Below are 21,708 nucleotides of genomic sequence, written 5' to 3' on the forward strand. Positions count from 1 at the left end.
CGCAAGAATTAAATTTTATTTTAAGAAAAGCTAGTAACAAAATGCATCAAAGAACTTTCTTTTATAATATCGTTAAGTAGGCTTAAAGCATCAACTTAAAATATGAGCCGACTCACGAGCCGGATCAAGTCGGACTGAATCGAGTCAAGCCGAGCCGAGCTTTTTCTTTCAAAACTAGGACGAGCTAGAGACGAGTTATTTTGCTTATCTCATTGAGCTGAGTCGAGTTTGAGCCTTGATCATTAGCATCCCTAATACCTGCTTTGGTGTAAATAAATGTATGTTGAAAATAAAATATTAATAAAAATAAATTGATGTAATATAAAAGTGTCATAACCATATTTCATGAGAAAACTAACATGAGGGTCATTTTGCTCATTTACAATATTTCTCATAATATAACATTTTTTTATTGTATTAATCTAAATTTTTTAACCCTCACCTCTTGCCAAACAATAAAGATTAAATTTTTATCCTAACTCCTATAAAGAGGATTGCTGAACACCTCCGATGCACTAGAACTTAAAACTATATTCATATCTGCTTTTATTTTTCGGATACGGATATAGGATATCCATAGATATATACATAAATATTTTCATAATATATATTAAACTGGTATATATCTACTATTTGGATTCGGATAATTAAAAATCAAAACCATATATGTATCTGTATTTGCACGGATATTCGGATATCAGATATCCGTATTGAATTTTCAGATACGAATCCGGATATGATCAGATATTATCCAATCTGTTTGCACCCCTAATTAGAACACTTTTTTCTGATTCACATGCATGTTACTGCAAATAATAATCCATGCAATTAAAGTCATTTAATAATTAATGTACCTAGTTATCCACTCTTCTGGAACAACTAAGCATACTTTTTAAGGCTGCTTCTAATATAAGTTTTTACAAATAAGCATAGAGGAGCTGATTCCATGTATCGGGTACGCCCGGCAAGCACCAATGGATGCAATCCACATACTGTTCCGGGTCTGCCTTTTGCTCGTCTGTCAAGACTTTTCCTTGCGACTCGGTGTAGATCGACACGTGTCCATCGATCCTGTGCTCTGAAAGTTGCGTCACATTGAGAAATGTAACCGGAGTTTTCATTCTCGTGACCACGCTCGATACAATGTCCATCATTCTTTGGTCCGTGCCGGTTCCCCGGTAGCCTTTCCTCAGTACTGGCTTTGTTTCATTGAAGCACCTTATATTTTCGTTGTGGTTCCAGTCCGTACTTCTGTTTGAGATGTTATTTAAAATAATTTAGAGGAGTGGAACTAAAAAAATTAGTTAAAAGAGACTAAACTTTAGAGCATCTACATCCATGAAACTATTGGAGTTTCTAAATAACTGTCAACTAATTTTTAGAAATTTTGTCTCTGAAAGTTTCTAAACCCCCACATCCCTGAAACTAAAATTAGAGTTTCTTAATTGCCACATCAGCAAATAAATTACAAGAAAGAAGAATTTCAGCGAATTATTTGACCACGTCAGAGTTTATAAAAAGTTTCTTATTAAGAAATTTTGGAGCAAAGTTGCTAAATAAGAAACTCATCTGCATCCCTGAAACTAGTTTAGAAACTGTCACATCAGATTAGAAACTCCAAGAGTTTCAGGGATGTAGATGCTCTTATAACACATAATGCATAACCGAAGCTTAAATTCAAGTCTCCACAATAACAAATTAAAATTCTAATTTACAAAGAAAGATGTAATAATTTACAAAGAAAGATGAATTATATAAAAAATTTACCGAAGCTTAAATTCAAGCACAGATGTAATAATTTAAAAAAGAAATATGAACTATATAAAAAAATATAAAAATTAAATTAAATTTTAATATACATATTTTTTTTTTTTTTTAAATTATGAGAGTGACTGAACAACCCTGGACAATGCATAGAGGAGCGAGCTCCTGGTTCTACATTGGATTGAAGCAATGATAAATGTTTCCTTTATAAAATATGATGATGAACAACAAAATATACGAGTGCTCTTATAAAACAATTTCCTTAAAAAAATATCATACAGGTGTTTAATATTACAGGGAAAGCAACAAAAAGTAAATGAAGGAGAAATTGAAGAAATATTAAGTGACATAATTAATTTTACCTCATATGTGTGGGGGATATGGTAGTGAAGAAAATCTTTGTTTTATTTGGGTCCAATGCAGAATCAATCCAGTTGGCCCATGTCTTGAGCCCAATTTTGAAAGCAACGGTACTATCTAATTCTTCAAACCCCTCTTCTCCATTTGCAAAAGAACCCCACCTATAAAAATTTACAAAATTATTGACTGTGAAAAAAAAGAAGTTATTCATCTAACAACTTATAGAACCTCAAACTACAATTTCACACCCCCAGAATGCCCCTCAACAATGAAAAATGTTTCTTGATCATCTGTGCTCTTTCACTCGGTGCCTTGCGACTACGACGGAGTGATAACTGAAGATGGTACAAATTTGCACCGTTTTTTTTTTTTTAAAAAAAAAAAAAAAAAAAAAGCAAATACAAGTTTCAAACTTTTTAGTTTAAAGCGAAATCCGTCTAACTTATAGTTGTTAAGAGATATTATCCGTGTAGAATTCAAAATTTAATTAAAGTATTACTTGTAAATATTTAAAGTCAGAAAGTTTAATTATCATCTTTATCTAAGAAAAAATCAATTTAAAGGACCTATAAGACTTTTTTCCAATAATTTGAGGGGGGGGGAGGAATTAAACAAGATTAATGTTCTAGCTTTTCAACTCACACAGATTTAATTGTCTGTCCACTCATCCACCAAATGTACGTCTCAAACACAAGTATATCGACCCCTACCCAATGTTGCGCATGATTCGCAATTGCATCCACGTGCAATATTCGTCGGTTTGGATCTGCGATTATTTGCCCGTCGGTATTTGACTCGATCAGAAAAGGTGCCCAATAAAACTCGATAGTTGCATTGTATTCCTAATTACAACAAAATAACAGTTTTCAATCAACTGATGAATCTCATAGATGAATTCATTATGTGTATATTGTGGGATGTGCTAATTAAGAATTTGTTCATTATGTACCATGGCTGTGAAAACAGAGACACCATTATCGTTGCGCATGTATCTCTCGCTTGCGGGTATGACAGAATGCACGAGACACGCAATAGATGCCCATTGGGCTCGCTGAAGCGAATCCCCGACAAACATCATCCTCTTTCCTCTAATCTTTTCAAGCATAGATTTTGCATCAAATCTACAAAACAAACAACAACAAAATTTCATGCTTGCTAATGGTTTACATGGAATAACTAAATCTAAGAATATGTTAAAGGATATTTCTAAGGTTAAATACTTAAAATTTGATTATTATTGAGAGTGAAATTTAAGTTAATGCTAAATTCTACATGATGTCTTCATTGTAGCCTGATGAAGCTAGTGCCAATTTTGGGCTTCTAATGGGTTTCAAACGGGCTTTGAATCAATTGTGCATAGTACCGTGAATTATTATTTGTTTCTTCCTTAAATGGAAACCCAATTCTTATATTTGTTGAAAAACAAAAAAACTCCATTTCGGGACACATCCTTAATAAAAAAATAATAAAACAATTAATTTACTTGGCAATTTTATTTTAAGAAATTAAACGGTAAAAAATGCCGGAAATTAACCTTGGTAAAGTGCAGTTATCAAGTTTCCACTCCCAGTACAAATATTCCTTGTCAGGCCTTCCATTCCTTCCACAACTCACTTGTTTATCAATATATGGGCATGTGGTATCATCGTATGGCAAATGTTTGGATTCATTAAAAACCCATTTGCCATCTGTCACGCTACACCATTTGGGATCAAACATCACCTTGGCATCTTCATCATTCATTCTCTCCTCTAATGTCTTCCTCTGTCCTCCTATGTAAAATGTGATGTAATTCATCAATGAAGCTCAAACTATATATAGCACATATAACTTAATGAGGGGATATATGTACCTCTCCGAAGAATCATAGTAGAATTATAAATGCCATGAAGCCTAGAAGCATTTAGCTTGATGATGGATATCCCGGTGACTATGCGTAAATCTTCAATGAATACGAGACCGACAAGTGCGAGGCCACCTATCAGCGATACCGCAATTGAGGCGGAGAGTTTGCCTCTATGTGTCTTCTTCATTGAACGAAAAGAAATTAAGAGAGTGTGAAGCGAGGATGTGAATTATTAAAGCATGATTACATTATTGAGGCTCGTTAGAGACCCATTAATAATAAAATGTCAAGTACTAAAGGGTTGAAAGAAAAGGCATTTTTATGCAATTGTGGGGTCGTGTTAGCTATATATGGCCTCTGAGTGAAGCTGAAGCAAATTCATAGTGCGTATTTCCTATTATTGTTGTGATTGTATAGTTTGTCATTATTGATCCGGACTATTTGATCTTTAATATTTTTAGTCTTGCGATCTTATAACAGAAGTGGGTTCTAATTTTGGTAAAAAAAAAAAAAAAAATTAGCTGGATAAGGCAAAAGTAGCTCATTTCTTCAAATAGTAGCCCTGTTTAATAGGGTCCGGATCCACTAAAGTAATCCAACTTTTGGGTTTTAGATCAAGACCGTCTGATTTGAATCCGCCGCTCGAGATTATTTTTGGACTCGAACTTGTTATTTGGGATGTGTGCGCTCCACTTTAGATGAATTATCACAGATTCAAATCTGACGGTTCCAATCCAAAACCAAAAGTTGAGTTACTTCACTAGATCTCAACTCGTTGAATAGTGTAACTAAGTCGCGCATACGCTTTAATTTGCATCTAAAACGGTTACTTTAATTACTTTTTTTTCCCTTCTGGCATTTATTAGTTTATTAGGGTGTATCAGACTTAAATAATTTGGGAGTTGTTTAGTCTTCCATTAAATAATTTAAATTTTATAACTGTTGAGGCCTTACTAAATTTTGATGGGTTGGAATATTAAATTCTAAATTAATTAAATCAAATTTCATGAAGATATCTTATCTAAATAGTAGAGAAGATATCTATAATTACATATTTTAAAATTTTAGATATATTATTTAATATTAATAAATAATTAAATATACTATAAGATTTAAATATACTTTAGTATAATTGTCCTATTTTCAAATTTTCCTGCGTAAAGGATATATTTTTTTAGAAATGCGTTATTAATACCGAATGATTATTTGTTTATACATGTACAATATAGAAGCGTGACAACACGGTGAGGATTTTTTTAATTAGAAATAAACAAATTCATTAAAAGTTTTAAACGAAACAAGAATCTTTGGTGCGGGATTTTTGAAAAGCATGCAGCTCGGTGGAAGCATGTCATGAATCTATGAATCTTAAATCTAAACTCTCCACCTTTCAACGTAGCACTTCTACGGTGAAGTTACCTTTTAGAAATTCCATACCGAAAGTGCTTGTTTCATTTAAATAAATTTGTTTATTTCTAAATAGCAAAAATCCCACGGTGAGGCAAACTAAGAACTCTAAATAAAGCAAGCAACTATCATAGTACAAATTATATTAAAGACATGTCTTTAGTTAACACGACACAACTACAAAATGTGGTTGTAAAGATAGTGAACCCTAAACTTAATCCTGTCGTTTTAAAAAGTTCATGTATATATGTTTATGGTTAATTTAACTTTAAAGTCATTATATATTCTTTTTTTTATATATACAAAAAATGTATATTGAATTGCATAACCATCAACCATGTTGATGACTATGTGCCGATTTTTCTTTAGCATCTTTGAAAAAAAAAATCATTTTTTTCTCGAATTTTTTTGAATTTTACTACTTTCACGTATTATATCTGTAAAATCAGTAGAGTAGTTCCGCAGATGTAAACTGCTGGACTAAAATGGTTCCATAGTTTGTACGGGCCGAACCATTCTGGCTGGTTTCGCAAATTAACTTTTTATTAGCTGATTCTAAATTTATTTTAGAAATTGTATTAAAATGTACTACCATCGCTAATAGAAAAAACACATTTATGTTAGTATATCCTCGCAGATAGTCATTTTTTACCCTTGCAGATAGTGTCCCATTCTAGCTTGTAGTAAGAAGGTACAATTACTCATACTAAATATATGAATCGGTGTAACTTGTAACTTGGGACACTGCTGGTATCATTATTAATAAAATCTGGAGGCTAAACTTTCATATTTATTTTCAAAACTATATATATATAGGTAGGCTAATAAACAATCGATTGTTCCTAGCCTCCCGTGCAACCAAGTCATTTTCCGATTTTTAAAGTCCAAATGATCGATTCAAGCCGTTAGATGTTATCTCCATATTAAAATGTGCTAGGAGACCAAATTTTACATTTTTTGAATTTTTTTTACTATTTATTAAGCCACTTTGAAAATTGCTGATCCAACGGTGGCTTAACCAAACAGTAAAATCAGAAGCTACCGTTGGATCAGTGATTTTCAAAGTGGCTTAATAAATAGTAAAAAAATATAAAATTTGGTCTCCTAGCACATTTTAATATGGAGATCACATCTAACGGTTTGGATTGATCATTTGGACTTTAAAAATTGAAAAATGACTTAGTTGCACTGGAGATAGGAACAATCGATTGTTTATTAGCCCCTCTCTCTCTCTCTCTCTCTCTCTCTCTATATATATATATATATATAGTGAGTCGTTCTATCATGAGATGTGAAGCCAAATCCTCTTATATATATGCAGATTGCTGAATTATTCAGCAATTATGATATAAAATAAATTTGCTAAAATAGTTAGTACATGTTTAATTATTTATTTATTTATTCCAAGAATAAAAAAATTAGGGTTGAAAAAGACCTATCATAATGTTTTTTTTTTCATTTTTCTATATTCTTTGTTTATTCATTTTCACTTCGTCTGCTGATGGACGATGTGGGATACAGACTCAAGGAATTTGTTTTATCTTCAAATAGTTTAGTCGTATAATCAATTATTAGCGCATAGTAATTGCATGTTAGTGCTTTTCAAATTAATTCAAATTGATATATCATACATATCATATTTAAACGGTGAAGAATTCATATAATTTAACTTTTCAGCTTTTGCTTGGAGACAATAACATAGATGGTGTTAATTATGTGGGTGTTTAACTTTTGCACATATATAGCATACACAAAAATATTTCCGCTACTGTAATTTAACTTTTGTTTCATTAACATGAAACGGACTTTTCAGTCTTTTTTTCAAAAAAATAATTAAAAAGATAATAATTTAACTTTTCAGTATTTGAACAGTATTTTTTTTAATATATCAAATGGATATATTATGGGTCCGGTTAATTTGCTGCCAGCAGCATTTTAGCCGGAGGTGCTGCCGCATTTTTTATATTTTGTGATGTCCAAACAACCAATCCAAACCGTTAGATGTTTAATCTATATTATAATCTACTTGGAGACCAAATTTTACATTTTTTGGAATTTTTTTACTATTTATTAAGCTGGTTTGAAAACCGCTGATTTCAGTAATTTTCTGCAGCATTGAAATCAGCGGTTTTCAAACCAGCTTAATAAATAGTAAAAAAATTCCAAAAAATGTAAAATTTGGTCTCCAAGTAGATTATAATATAGATTAAACATCTAACAGTTTGAATTTGTTGTTTGGACATCACACGGCTAAATATAGCCCCGGCAGCACCTGGGCAGAACTGCTGCCAGCAGCAATTTAGCCACAGCCGATATATTATATATAGAGACGAGGGATCATTTTATGTGTGTTAACGTTGGTAAATGTAGTGGATATAAGTAAAAATTATTCTCTATCTTTTAATATATAAATGTATTCTAAATGTCAGCACAATACACATCTTTAATTTCAAGACTCAAAATATAATATTATATTGGCAAGTTTAACCGAGTCAACATATGAAAAATCCTAGAAATGACAGATATCTATGCGTTTAATAAACGGAAAAGAATTAGGTGTGAATCTAATGTCATGCATTGACATTCTTTATTACGTGATGCTATTACTACTTATCTAACTAATTGCTATCCAACTAATGGGACATATGTAATATTGACAACAACATTATTTTGATAATTGTCAAATTCATCACACGGATATCGTGATATGAAAATAAAGAAGCATATATATATATTTTAATTTAAATAAATTGTCTATTAAATTAAAGCAGGTTTAAAAATTAATTATTTAATTTTGTCATTTGATAGATAATATAATTATCTACAATTGCATTAAGTCTTATAAACAATTAAGCTAAATTATACAGTATATGAATACAATTTTTGTATTAATTTTATCAAGTATCACGGTTATTAAAAAATACATTTGTTAATTTATCTTTTTTTTCTTAACAAAAACATTATATTGAGTTCTTCGAATATACAAGAGGGTCAATTAGTATCTCATCTCTTTTCAATACACGTTTAATTCTCAAAAATAGCATGTAAAATATGTCAGTCGTCAGATGTATTATTGACATTTAAATAAATAAAAAATGAAACATTTAAGATGTGATCTGGAACCAAAGATCAAATAGAGGATGATATTCTGGAGTGACAATTTGGGAAATTATTTGGTCGAGTGGCCCATCATAAAGGACAATAACAGTTGTTCATAAAGCACGGAACTTCTGTTATTACGTACAATATTTAATCCGGGCTTTGCTTTCTTAATTAATATATATTTTTTATTATCGACAGCAAATGAATTGTCCTTGTTGCTTCTAATGATCTAAATTTTTCAACAAGTAGATCAAGGGAAACTTTGAGGGCTCGTACTTTAACAAGTGACCGCATATAGATTAAAGATAGGATCATTATAACAATCTCCGCAGGTCTATCTCCATATTTATCCCCGCAGATACTGCCAAAAAAAATATGGGGGGACCGCTCAATCATTAATGAGCATTTAAAAAACTGTTAGTATTTAACTTCAAGCATCAAAGTATTTAACTTGAATTTGTCAGGTATTAAACCCTATGCAATTATCTCTATTTATAAAAGAATAAATCAATCCTTTAATTGTCCCCGCACAAAATTTCTTTTTTTTTTTGAATCGTCCCCGCACAACTGGAGACCATTAAATAAACATTCCCTCACCCGATGATAAATACTCTGAGACATAATGATAAATATTTTATGTTACATGGGTAAATACTTTACATTATATGGATAAATACTTTATGTTACATGGATAAATACTTCTCATGCATACTTGCAACTTTCAGTAAAATATCAATGATAAATACTCTCATGCATAATGATAAATACTTTATGTTATATGGATAAATACTTTGTATTACATAGATAAATACTTCTCAGACATAATTGCAACTTACAGTAAAACATCAATGATAAATACTCTCATACATGATGATAAATACTCTATGTTACAAGGGTAAATACTTCTCAGAAATAATGATAAATACTTTTTTGAACATCAATTAACAGATAAGCATTTATTAACGGGGATTGTTATTAGATAACAGTATAATTAATGCGGAGATTGTTTTTAAAGGAATAATTAATGCGGGAATTGTTATTAGAGGAAGGCATAATTAATGCGGGGATTGGTATTAAATGACAGTCTAATTTAATGCGGGGATAAAATGAAACTTTTAGTGAAATTAGTGGGGGATATATGGCAGTTAAGGAAGAGAGAGAGTGCGGGAAAAATGGGGAGATGAGAGTGGGGGGTTCCTTATAATTATTCTTAAAGATATTCGTGGATTTGATATTGTGAGTTATATATAGATCAAGAGTCAGAAAATAAATTTGCCTTTTTCTTATAACAAATTTCATTATCTCATTAATCATGATGCACACAAAAAGGGATAGTAAGAATTGAAAGATACTTTCTCCTTCTTGCAATTAGCCGAGTTGGATCAAATTTGAATTCGTTAATGACAAGCTAAATAAGAATGAAATGAGTTAATTACAAACTTTTTTCTGAATAGATCTCGAACGAATCATATTCTATAAAATGTTTTCTAGTGTAATTACTATAAGATATGAATAAGCTATACAACCAATTATTATCAAGAGCACATAATATTGAGTAGAATTAGGGTGTTCTTAAGTTCACCGAGTTCTTTGGTGAACTCAAGTCTAAAATCTGTCAAATCGGCTTTAAATGACGAATTCGAATCGTTGAAATTCGCCTACCTTACGAGTGATGCATCTAAATGTGAAAATTTTAAACATTTGAATTAATTTAGTATAAAGCCAAGCGGTCAAAAAACGTTAAAAAAAATGAATGTATTAAAATTAATTTATTAACCTTCTAATTTTGACCTAACTTTATACTAAATTAATTCGAATGTTTAAAATTTTCATATGTAGACATATCACTCGTAAGGTAGGCGGGTTCAACAGTTCAGATTTATTATTTAAAGCCAATTTGATGAATTTTAGGCTTGAGTTTACTAAGAGGCTTGATGAACTTAAAAACACCTTAGTTCTACTCCATAATATTATTGGAAAATAAGATGCGGCCTACTGACTACTATTATATTACTATAAGATATGAATAAGCTACACAGCCAATTATTATCGAGAGCACATAATATTATTGGAAAATAAGATGCGCCTACTGACTACTATTATGTTACTATAAGATATGAATAAGCTATATATACAGCCAATTATATTATCGAGAGCACATAATATTATTGGAAAATAAGATGCGGCCTACTGACTACTATTATGCTACCTAGCCCGACATATTTGTATTATGAGGAAGCACTTGTACTATTTTTTGGTGACACCGAATTACATTTTATATTTTCAAAGTTCAAACAATCGATCCAAATCGTTTAACATGATGGATATATTAAAATGTACTTATAAATCAAATTTTTTGAAAATATAAGATGTAATTTGGTGTCAACAACATCGGATCTAAGTAGATCTCTCTTCTTGTATTATATTTAAATAATTTTTTTTTATAAAAGTTAGATGTCGTAAGAGAAATGATATTTTTAGTAATTATAATTTTAAGACTTTTATTTTCCAACTAACCGTCCCACCGCACCTTCTCATATTTGAACAAATTATTAGTATTATTCATGAAACTAAGGCATGTTGCCGACTCTTTTATCGAGCAGTTACATGATCAATGATTGATTGGCCTAAAAACCTAGGCAGACACTGATTTGAAGGCAAATTTTGGACGTGTCAGTACAGTCCCCCAATTAACAATTATTAACTCTCCACTGTAACAGTACACAAACCAAGATTATTCGGTTTGGTGAAACCTCTCTTTCTACTTTTCAGGGGACAACATCAACGACTCCATTGACATTCGTCAAGACCTTGATTTCAGTCGGTGGATCCGGGTATGGGGCAATGGCTATGAGACTCTGGAAATTTCTGTTGCATTTAAAATGTAGCAAAATTTGTAGCAAGTCAATTGATACCATAGTAGCAAACGAATAGTTCGGTTTCAGTTCGACGGGATTAAAAATTTGTGATTCGAGAATAATTCAGGTATAATTCGGAAATAATTCGGTACCACAATGAAGCAAAAAAAATTAAAAAGAAGTTTCGCATTTGTTCACGAATTATTCGTGATTCCCGTTTTATTCGATGTTCGATTTGAAAATGTCAAAAAAAACAAAAACAAATTAAACACGAATTAATCAATCGTGAGTTATGTTACAATACTTGGCACTGCATGGAAGTAACTCGCGACACGACAGATTAATTGCGCTTGTGAATTAGTTTGGAACCCACTAGAATCTATTTAGGGTGACAAGGATCTACGAGGAAATTGATTTGATGAAACCTGTTATTCTGTACTGGGGTGCTTTTGTTTTTTCCTCTTCTTTTAAATTCTGATCTGTTCCTAGGTCAGCTTGCTACAGTAGAGTAGCTAGAGAATTCGGACCTCTTGCCCAATAATATTTGGGCTGCTAATTTAATAGGAAATTAATTTCAAATTTCACAAATTCGGGTTTATACATTTTTTTTATTTATTGAGACAATAGTATTATAAAAATAATTTTCCTGGTGACACGTCATATTTGAATATTTATAATGATATATTATTAATTTTCAAATTAAATATTTGGAAAGGAGTGAATTTTTGAAAAAATAAGACAGGACAAACAAATTTTCTCCATCCCTAACTATTTTCATTGACATAACCAGCGGGAAAAAAAACAGGATTGGAGATTTTAGTCCATTTTATGCGAATTTTGCCTCAACTGAAAACCAATATGAATGATCATTCTGCTTTGCTAGATAATTAGAATAATGTCCAATTTGCTTAAAGGATGCTCCTAATCGCTCAGCAGATTTTTTTTCGCCGTTATCTGTTATTCAATCAATGACAGTATCTTTATTCCAAGTTCAAATATTTCCTCAAAAGAAAAGGATTGAAATAGCTCAGTACTAAAGAAGTATCAAAATATGTCAGGTCAATCAAATATTTCCTTATTTTGTAAATGGATATTGCAACATCAATATTAGCATCCATTTCTGCTCTTTACTGGATCTCGATTGAAGTTTTGTAATAATTGTAGTTTGTATGTGATCGGTTTTTATTTATTTATTTACTGGTACTGTTTATTACGCTGAAATGAAGGAGATGTTTTGTTGTTCTTAGGAGAGTTCCATTTTTTAGGTGAAACCAAGTAGGAGAAATGTTGATGTCACATTATTATAGGAGAAACACAGCCATTGAAGTAAGCCACAGTGGTTGTAAGCAAGGATCGCCGTACCAGTTCTGTCAATTTTCTGAAATGATCAGCATCAATTAATCACGATGTAGGCACAACACAAATCCTTACAGATGTAGTGTCATGTGCCCATATGTTGTGTTGTGTTGGGATTTTTTGGGTTTAGGCCCAAATCGGCCCTAAGCACAAACTCTTTTGTTCCTCTCTATTTCTTGGAAGGCCTACGCCATTTTTGGTGTATGGTTTTTGTAATTTATTGTAATCTCTTGTTTAATAATGAAGTTTGTTGGTCGTTTGTCTCATGGTGGAGTAGGCTCAACCGAACCACTTTATCTCTTGTGTTTGCTTTCTCTTATGTGCTTGTTGGACTCGATCTATTTCACGGTAACATCTTTCTTTTATTCTTGTTGATTTTAGTTGCATGCAAGTTGTATTTGTCTCTAATTGATCAGATCTTGTTGGTATATGGTATATTGGGTCGTTTGCGGGTTTCTTGTAGTTGGTACTTGTGTATTGGTATTCCGCATTTCTAGAATAACTTCGAACATGTTGTTAGTACTAGTTAGCATAGTAACAACTTGATGATTCAGGAAAGGTTTGACGAAATTAAAAATTCATGATTTGAGAATAAATTGGAAATAATTCACGAATAATTTGTAAAATTCGTGAATAATTCAAAAAACTTCGAGTATACTGAATAATATACGGATTAATTCATCAACTACTCATAGGGCTGCACAAAAAAATTCGTAGTTTGTGATTCGATTCAAGTTTGATTCAAAAAAGTTCGGAAAAAATTCGATTCAAAATAGTTCAAAATTAATTCAAACTAAATTCAAACTAGACATGGTTCGTTCGAAATAGGTTCGTGAACTATTCTAGTTTGAAATTCAAAGTAACATGAACCGTTGATTTTCGCTGATGACTTATGTTCACTCATGACTTAAAAGTTAAAACATAAGGCTGCCCAGCCATAAGTCATAACTCGTAAGTCGTTACTCTCGCTTCAGTTCTAAAATCCTAGACGACTTTCACCTCTTGCTTTCGACGACTACAATCACTCGTAAAAGATTCAAAATTGAGTTCGTAAAAAATTCAATTCGAAATTCAAACCAAACTCAAACTGGAATAAGTTTGATTCAGTTCAATTCGTTTGCAGCCCTAACTACTCACATCTGAATAATTCATAAATCTTGTTACTTTGCTTATTAGTGGGACCATACTATGAAGCATGATAGCATAATCAAGACTGGGCACATGGATTTGTTGGAGATGCAAACTTACAAGCAAAGATAATCACTTGTGGCTTGGAGATTTTTAAGGTCGACTGTCATTCATGACAGATGAAGCAAAAATCCCACTCTCCACCGATAGAATGTTTCCAACTTCTCCATTAATGCTATAGCTTCCCATTATCTGCACCCAACTTCTCCATTAATGCTATAGCTTCCCATTATGTTGCAATTCTTGTACCTCTACCTATGCAGAATTTCTCCCATAGCGTTGCCTGTCTGACTAGCCACTGCGCTACCAAATCAGTTGGTTGCTTTTTATTCTAAAAAAAACCAAGCATTTCTCTGCCGCCAAATCAACAAAATCTGTTCTTAGGATACCATTTTTAGAATATTTTGGTCAATACTTCTAGTAACAAAATCCATCTTTCATTGACCATCGACGATGGTGAAATCGGGCCCTTGCGGGTCTCAGTAACTTGTTTTATATTTTTATTCAAATAGCATGCTAAGCTGAAATATATATTTCTTAATAGTTGGTGAGAAATTAAGAGAACATCAGGGGAGAGTCATCAATTTGATGTGTCTGAGGGTTGTTTATTTTTAGAGTACAAATTAGTTGAAATCCTCTGTTGGATTTCAAAACTCAGAAATTCTCTTCCCGACTCTATCTCAATCGAGAATTTCAGCAGATCTAAATTTTTATTTCCATCAAGCTCTGCACAAAGAATAGTGAATCTTGAATAAACTAACTTAAATTATGATAAAATGGTCACGCGAGTCACGTTTAGACACGGTATAACTCACATGGCATGACCATTTGTCTGTCGTGACCACCCCTTGATATTTTGATCACAGTACGACACAGCACGTGAAAAATTAACTTGATCACAGCACGATGCGAGACCCAAGTCACGGCGTATTAATCATGATACGACACGTTTTTTCCACTCTATTCTTCGGTACCATAAAAAAGAATCTTTTACAATTACTATAATAACAGTTCAGATTACTCTTCAGCCAGTGCCTATTCGGAGCGGAGCAGGGTGTCAGTATTACTTGTGCTTTTAAAAGAACGGTCCGGATCAACTAATTGTAAAAGATTCTTTTTGCGGTTCCGGAAAGGATCTGAATTCAGCATAAACATATCTATGTAGTATGTACCGGTGTAAAGCTCAGGTGACAAGGTCATGATTCTCCTTTTGCCACAGCAGATCCTTCAGGAAATCTCCGTTCCAAACCCGTGAGTGGGGTCCACAGTCTAGTTTGACAACGAATGAGGTGGCGTCAGGCAGAGTAATGGAGAAATGGACGAAGCCTCCACTGTTTGATTGGGCCTAGTGGAGAAGTGAAATAGTTTTGGGCCTTCGGATGTAATGTCGCTGTCACAATATATTTTTTCTCTTTCCGCCAGTCTGATACGAAATCATTCATACAAATTTCGATACAAATCGAATGTTTAAATCAATATCAAATTAAATTTGATTTGATATCAATCAAATCCCTCACTTCCTCTAATACGAAAACCCAATCTTTCGTTCACACAATCGATAAATGTGATATGACGTGACGTGACTGATCATGACATGACAAATTTCTTTCTCTAGCACTTACTCATGTGACAAGATCGCGTGTGGCATCTAAAGTATTATGTGAATTATTTGGAGTTGTTATTTTGCGTGATCATTTTTTGTATACAAAATTACAAATTCTATGCGTTTGATTTTGAATCTTTGATTCAATGGCTCGCGCTTTCTGCTTTTAAAAGATATTTAGAAGTTTTTCCTTGATAATTCCGTTCTTGTGACCTTAATCAGATGGTGCAGAAATTTTACATTTGAAGTTACTTTACTGCTTATTTTTTTAAAAAGCCCGAGCTTTATTTAAATAAAATTTCCCATTTGATTGATTTTTGTTTGATGGCTCAGACATTTTGTTGTAAGAAGATAGCCCAAATATCCTTCTTTAAATCTCCCGCTCTATAGCATTTGCACTTTAAGTATTTGGATGATTTTTTTTACATCTCCCGCTCTATAGCATTTGCACTTTAAGTATTTGGATAATTTTCGAGGTCTTTAAGGAGAGGCTGAATAATTTAATGTACTACAAAATTTTAAAATCTCGTCGTCATTGTTTTATATTTAATTTACCACATATCTGAAGAATTATTGTAAAAATAATATGTGCTTTGAGGACATGTAGAATACCGTCGGGTGATAAATCGTCATGTGGTTGATTAATCAGATTAGTTGGCATAATTTGACGTCATATTTTAACATACTCAAATATTAGTATTTCAAATAATAATAAATTATTTACATAATATTTGAGAATAGAATATGTATTTTTTTTAAAGGTTAAAATAGAAATTTAAACATCTGAATTAATATATTTTTTTTAGCCATCTTGAAAATAAATATTCACCTGCTTAATCATTTTTGTTCATGAACAATTTATCATCCGAGTAGAAGAAATTAATTAGAACTAACAAAATTACTTCTCTTCGCAGTCTACATTTGTCAAGCATTTATAATGCAAAAAAGATCAAGCACAATCAAAGAATCATAGAAAATCTTCTAGAGATCTGAATAGGAAAACACTTGTGATTAAAACAGAAATACACTTTCAAATTGTCATTGTCTACAAATTCGTAACTAAAACTTCCATCATTCATTTTCAATTAGAGTGAATAAAAAATAACAGAACAATTGCTTTTGCCCGATCGATTTGCTTTTGTGAAATAATTACAGTGTTAAAGAATCAGTCAAATTTAAAAAAAAAAAAGGTGATGCAATTTTTACGAATGTCCAAATGAACAAAAACTAATATCGTATTAAATTATGAAGTATATTTTTATAGAATTTAAAAAAAAAAAATTGGAGGTTTTCATCCAATAATCGCGTCACAAACGTGATTATTTATCTAGTAATGGTAAAAAGGGGGAAAACGAAACAGAAATCAATCATACAACTGGAAACATACAATTGCTTCAAATTAATCAAAGTTACAACTGATTACAGACATCTTTTCTCAAATTTTCATCTTCCTTTAAAAGAAAAAAAGTAAGGTATACAAAAGTTGGTTCCATGTGTCAGGCAGCCCTGGCAAACACCAGTGGCTGCAGTCAGCCGAGTGATCCGGGTCGGCTCTTTGAGCTGGCGTGAGGTCCCCGCTGTATATAGACGGGTGCGCATCCTTCCTGAGCTGTGACAGAGTCGTGATGTCTAACATGCTAACCGGTGTACGCATTGCACCTAGCACCGATCTCACAACCTGCATTTGGATCGGGTAAGGGCCGGTGTAGTTCGACCCGCCTACCGGCACCCTCTCGGCGTAGCAATTCCTTGACACCTGGTTGGCCCACTCGTTCGAACTGCATTTGTTAGTTAAATAGCCAACGGTTAATTAGGAAAAACCTTTGTTCATGAAAATAATCTAATCAATTTATTGACCTGGTCAAGTTTATCATATTATGGGAAAATCAAATCTGGTGGTTCGACAAGGGATAAGTTAGGGACCAGTCTGGTTGCTAGATGAAGACGAAGCTACAGCTTTTGCTGTGCAGCAAGTTGAGAAAAATTCATTATTTCAAAGGAAAGAATAAAAAGGAAAAAGAGCAAGAGATCCGTGATTCATCCCGTGAACATTTGTCTTTCTGCTGCTGAGCTGATCTCATGATTTCATTGGACAACTCTACATTACCCCACCCAAGCCTACAAGTTAGGGTAAATATATTAACAGAGCTAGTTTAGCTTGACGCAGCACACGATCAACAAACACAAATGAAAAATTAATATGATTGGTGCGCTGCATGAAGTTTAATTAGCTCCGTCAATATTGTTACAAGTTGCTCATGCGTCCAAGTATATGAGTGCGCCTATTCGGGGATAGCGCAGGGGCCAGTATTCTTTGTGCTTTGAGATTTGTGAAGAACGCATTTGAACGTTTCAGATATTCCAAAATAATGTCACGCAAAATATGAGATATCTCAGAGGAGCGAGTTCCAACTTCCAAGTATATAACGTACCGAGTGTACTGATAAGGTCGGATCGGCAAAGAATAGCTGGAGAGGTCAGCAATTAACATCCGCCGTTCAATTCAAATCGAACAGATCACAACATTGCAGTGTCAACATGGGGTATTCCCCAGGTTAGCTTCTGATCGACTGCTCTAATTATTGTCATTTCAAAATTTTGTTTTTCTAACCAATTTGTGCTGGAGAGTTTGAGAGAGAAATAGTGAGTTAAGAGAGTGGTCAATTAATTACTTGTAATGTGTGGGAGAGATGGATTGAAAGAAGACACGTGTACGGGTGGGATCAACGTTGAGGTCGACCCAATTAGCCCAAGTGGTCAATCCTTTCTGAAATGCACTCTGCCTATCCATGTCCATGTAATACATGCCTCCCTCTCCCATGTAATCCCACCTACATTCATATTTATACGAATTTACAAAATCTCCATTATATATATAAAATACACTAAATGATCTTTGAACGACAACCGGAATATTAATGTTACAACTTACAACCGTTTTTATTTATTTTTCATTTTGTAAACCTAGGCAATTTGATTATTTCTTTGTGAACGTACCTTTGTAGTTCACATGCAATCTGTACACTATTAATGGTATTAAAGAGAATATTGCACATGCATAGCTAATATTAAAAAAAATTATGCGGTACCCTTGTAGAGCTCCTTTATGTGTCCACCAATGGCCAGAATTGAAAGATAATATATCTGCACCTTTCCATGCAACTGCATTTGCTGATATGTCATCCAGCCTCAGCACTCTCTTCCCTTGTACCGCCTCTATATCCACCAGGTACGGTGCTCGGTGGAACGATAGCGTTACACCATAGTCCTATTCACACAACCTCCAAGCTAGTCTTTAGAATATATACAAATTTCACAAAAAAGGAAAAAAAAAAATGCCAAACGAGTCTAAACTGTATGTCATTAAGTAGTCATACCAGAAACTTATAGGTGTAGAAAGGATCTCTACTGCTCATCTGCGTAGGAGATTGTGGTACAGCAGCATGTACCATGCAAATCAATGATTCCCATTGGTTTCTTCCAAGGGAATCACCTACAAACATGACAGTCTTCCCTCTCATTTTTGTCAGAAAATTGAGCCCATCAAACCTGGGGAGGTCACAATTTAAGGGCTTCCATTGGTACCGAAGGTAGTCGGTATCAGGTCGGCTATACAACTGACAATTGAACTCAGAATCAATGATGGGACAACTCAATGGTTCGTATGGCTGGTACGTGTCATCCTGCACCCAGATACCGGTGAAGATGTCACAATTTGGTTGGTTCGCGGTGAAACCAGCTGGTACGGGTTTCTTGAATACTTGGTGGCGCTTACTTAGGCCGACGGCCAATGCTTTCGAGCTGAGAATTGTCTCAAGGATCAGCATTATTACTAGAACTGATGATACCATCCATCTGGTACAAGTACAACCCATTTGATGAAAAGGAAGAGAAAAACAAAAGGTGTGACTTATGTGTCTATTTATTGAGGGGTTATTTTACAAAATTTATGGCTTGCTAGTTTTGGATTGGCACGAGAAATTTGGAGAGAGGTGCATGTGAGAGGTTAGCTGGATTATTCACGTGAGGAGAATTTTTGTTTTTAGAGAATCAAGTTTGGAGTTTGTGAAGCCAAATTAATAAGTTCCCTTCATTGAGTATTGATTCTTTGCTTTTAGGATGTATTTAGAAAAGACAAGTTGTAGACAAAGGTTTGAGTTTTGGCAAAAGTAAGATAAGATTAAAATATATATATATATGAAGATATATAGGCCCACAAATTTGCCATTGCCAAAGAATATGTTTTAATATAAATAGAGGGCCATCCATATTGATTGCCAGTCAAATTGGCTAACGCAAGGTATTAATTCAAGAACAAGTTAATCATATCATAAAAGGTAATATTATCCTAACATACAACTTATATATGTACATCCAATATTATTGTACAACAAATGGATAGGATTTCATCATGATAAATTTAATTTTTTTTACTTCTATATCACATATTGCATTTAATAAGGATATAATGGAAATGTCACTAAATGGTGTGACTTAGCATAGAGAGATGCATGTTCAATTGTCGAAAATAACATCTAAAAGATGTTGGGTGTTTGAGGCCCTTTAATCAAATAAAAAAAATGGAAATATCACTAGCTAATCAGGAGATTAGGAAAGATATATATTTTGTAATCTCAAAGGGAAAGAATATATGCAAAGGTGATAGCACCTTCTATGCTTTTCTTTGCACAGAGAGATTGTCAATCTGAAAAGAAAAAAGCTAGCCTTTCTTCTTCCCTTTTCACATTCCCTTATCATTTTTTAATGTTTTTGAAACAGAGGAACATATTCTAGGTTTGATCTATGCGGAATCAAGATCGATACACCCAAGCTTTGTTCCATGCATCTTAGATGATTCAAATATGCGATTTGAACATTTCCTTGCCAATTCTCCCTCATAAATCAGCAATATACACTCACAGCTTAAACTAAATTCAACGGTATATCAACAATTCTCCCTAACAAATAATAGGGAATGGACTCAGAATTCAACTGGAAGCTAAAACGGCATGATCCTAGAGATGTAACATAACGGAAATTTTTCCGTTTTGTTCGTGTCCATATAACAGATATATTCGGGTGCGTTTGGATGAAACAAAGAATAACTCGGAATAGCTGCTAACCCGACATTTCGGAATAGCTACTAACTCAACATTTCTAAGAAATAGCGGAATAGCAGCTAATCCGAGCTATTCCTTGTGTTGAGAATATCTTTTTTTTTTTTCATCCAAACGTGAAAAACAAAGAATAACTTGCTAGAAATAGCTGCTATTCCTGGGTTGGAGCTATTATCAATGTCTATAAATAAATTATTTGTACTTGTTTCCATTTCGTGTCCTTTCATTAAAATTATTTTTTGTACAGTAGTTTCGCTGTACAATTCGTATATTTTTAACAAAGCAACATAACGCGAAATAAAAAAAATGCTACAACTTTCCATTCCTATAAAATTTCATACTTCAAATACGGTATCTATAATATTTTGGAGTTAGTAGTTATCCTTATCATGCATTACTCCTTCAAAAGGGTCTACCGTATTAATTAATACGTTAAATTGATATCGTATATGATAAACATTACCTTCTGAATTCTGATCCGCATTTCTAGTTTTGGAATCAGCGATGGATCCCCGACTCTGATACATCACCAATTGGGCTGAAAACCTGAAATTTTGTGGCCTTTATTAGGGATCCACATCTGCTGTTTTTCTTACAGAAATGCAGGATCCTCCTTTTCTTCGATCTAAACCATTCAATTTTATTTCACGACTTAGATTTATTCTTATATTATAATAATATTTTTATTTGCCCATCCTACTGCCCTAATTTGTACAATTTTTTTTTTTTTTTTTAAAAAGAGTCATATATGCCCATTTGCATTAGCAAAATGATAGTCATAATTACACATCCATCATTATCAAAAAGTACTCCAACTATCCAAAAATGTAGACTAGATGAACTACCTCAGCATAATGCATCATTTGGTCAGATAACCTCTATAACTCTACTCTAAATTTTCTCAACAAAAACATAGCAAGGTTCATAAGAGAAAGCATAATTGTACTTATTACAAAACATGACATGGCATATAAAAGTTAGATAGAAGCATAGTATCAACTACACAGACTCAGAGTTGTCCCCATCAAGCTCTACAATCTCAGGAGCTCCAGCCCATTCTCTTAGCAGAATTTCTTCAACCTTAGCAGGGGTCCATGTCACCATTGC

The 21,708-nt window shown here is 33.0% G+C and overlaps 2 protein-coding genes across 2 annotated transcripts; both read right to left on the bottom strand.

The window, feature by feature from the left end:
* Window positions 1–781: 781 nt before the first annotated feature.
* On the bottom strand, window positions 782–4,307 carry TBL3 (trichome birefringence-like protein (DUF828)). Its single transcript, XM_078303394.1, has 6 exons — window positions 3,977–4,307; window positions 3,659–3,896; window positions 3,074–3,245; window positions 2,767–2,966; window positions 2,127–2,285; window positions 782–1,251 (listed from the first exon to the last, which is right to left on the bottom strand). The coding sequence occupies exons 1-6, from the start codon at window positions 4,155–4,157 to the stop codon at window positions 918–920; spliced, it is 1,284 nt and encodes a 427-aa protein (XP_078159520.1). The 5' UTR covers window positions 4,158–4,307; the 3' UTR covers window positions 782–917.
* Window positions 4,308–16,854: 12,547 nt separating this feature from the next.
* Window positions 16,855–19,586, bottom strand: PMR5 (Pmr5/Cas1p GDSL/SGNH-like acyl-esterase family protein (DUF828)). The gene is made up of 4 exons (XM_078304436.1): window positions 18,862–19,586; window positions 18,574–18,752; window positions 18,157–18,315; window positions 16,855–17,262 (listed from the first exon to the last, which is right to left on the bottom strand). The coding sequence occupies exons 1-4, from the start codon at window positions 19,357–19,359 to the stop codon at window positions 16,938–16,940; spliced, it is 1,161 nt and encodes a 386-aa protein (XP_078160562.1). The 5' UTR covers window positions 19,360–19,586; the 3' UTR covers window positions 16,855–16,937.
* Between the last annotated feature and the right edge of the window lie 2,122 nt (window positions 19,587–21,708).

Source organism: Carex rostrata, chromosome 6 (genome assembly GCF_964058835.1).
Source record: "Carex rostrata chromosome 6, lpCarRost1.2, whole genome shotgun sequence".
Lineage (NCBI taxonomy): Eukaryota > Viridiplantae > Streptophyta > Magnoliopsida > Poales > Cyperaceae > Carex > Carex rostrata.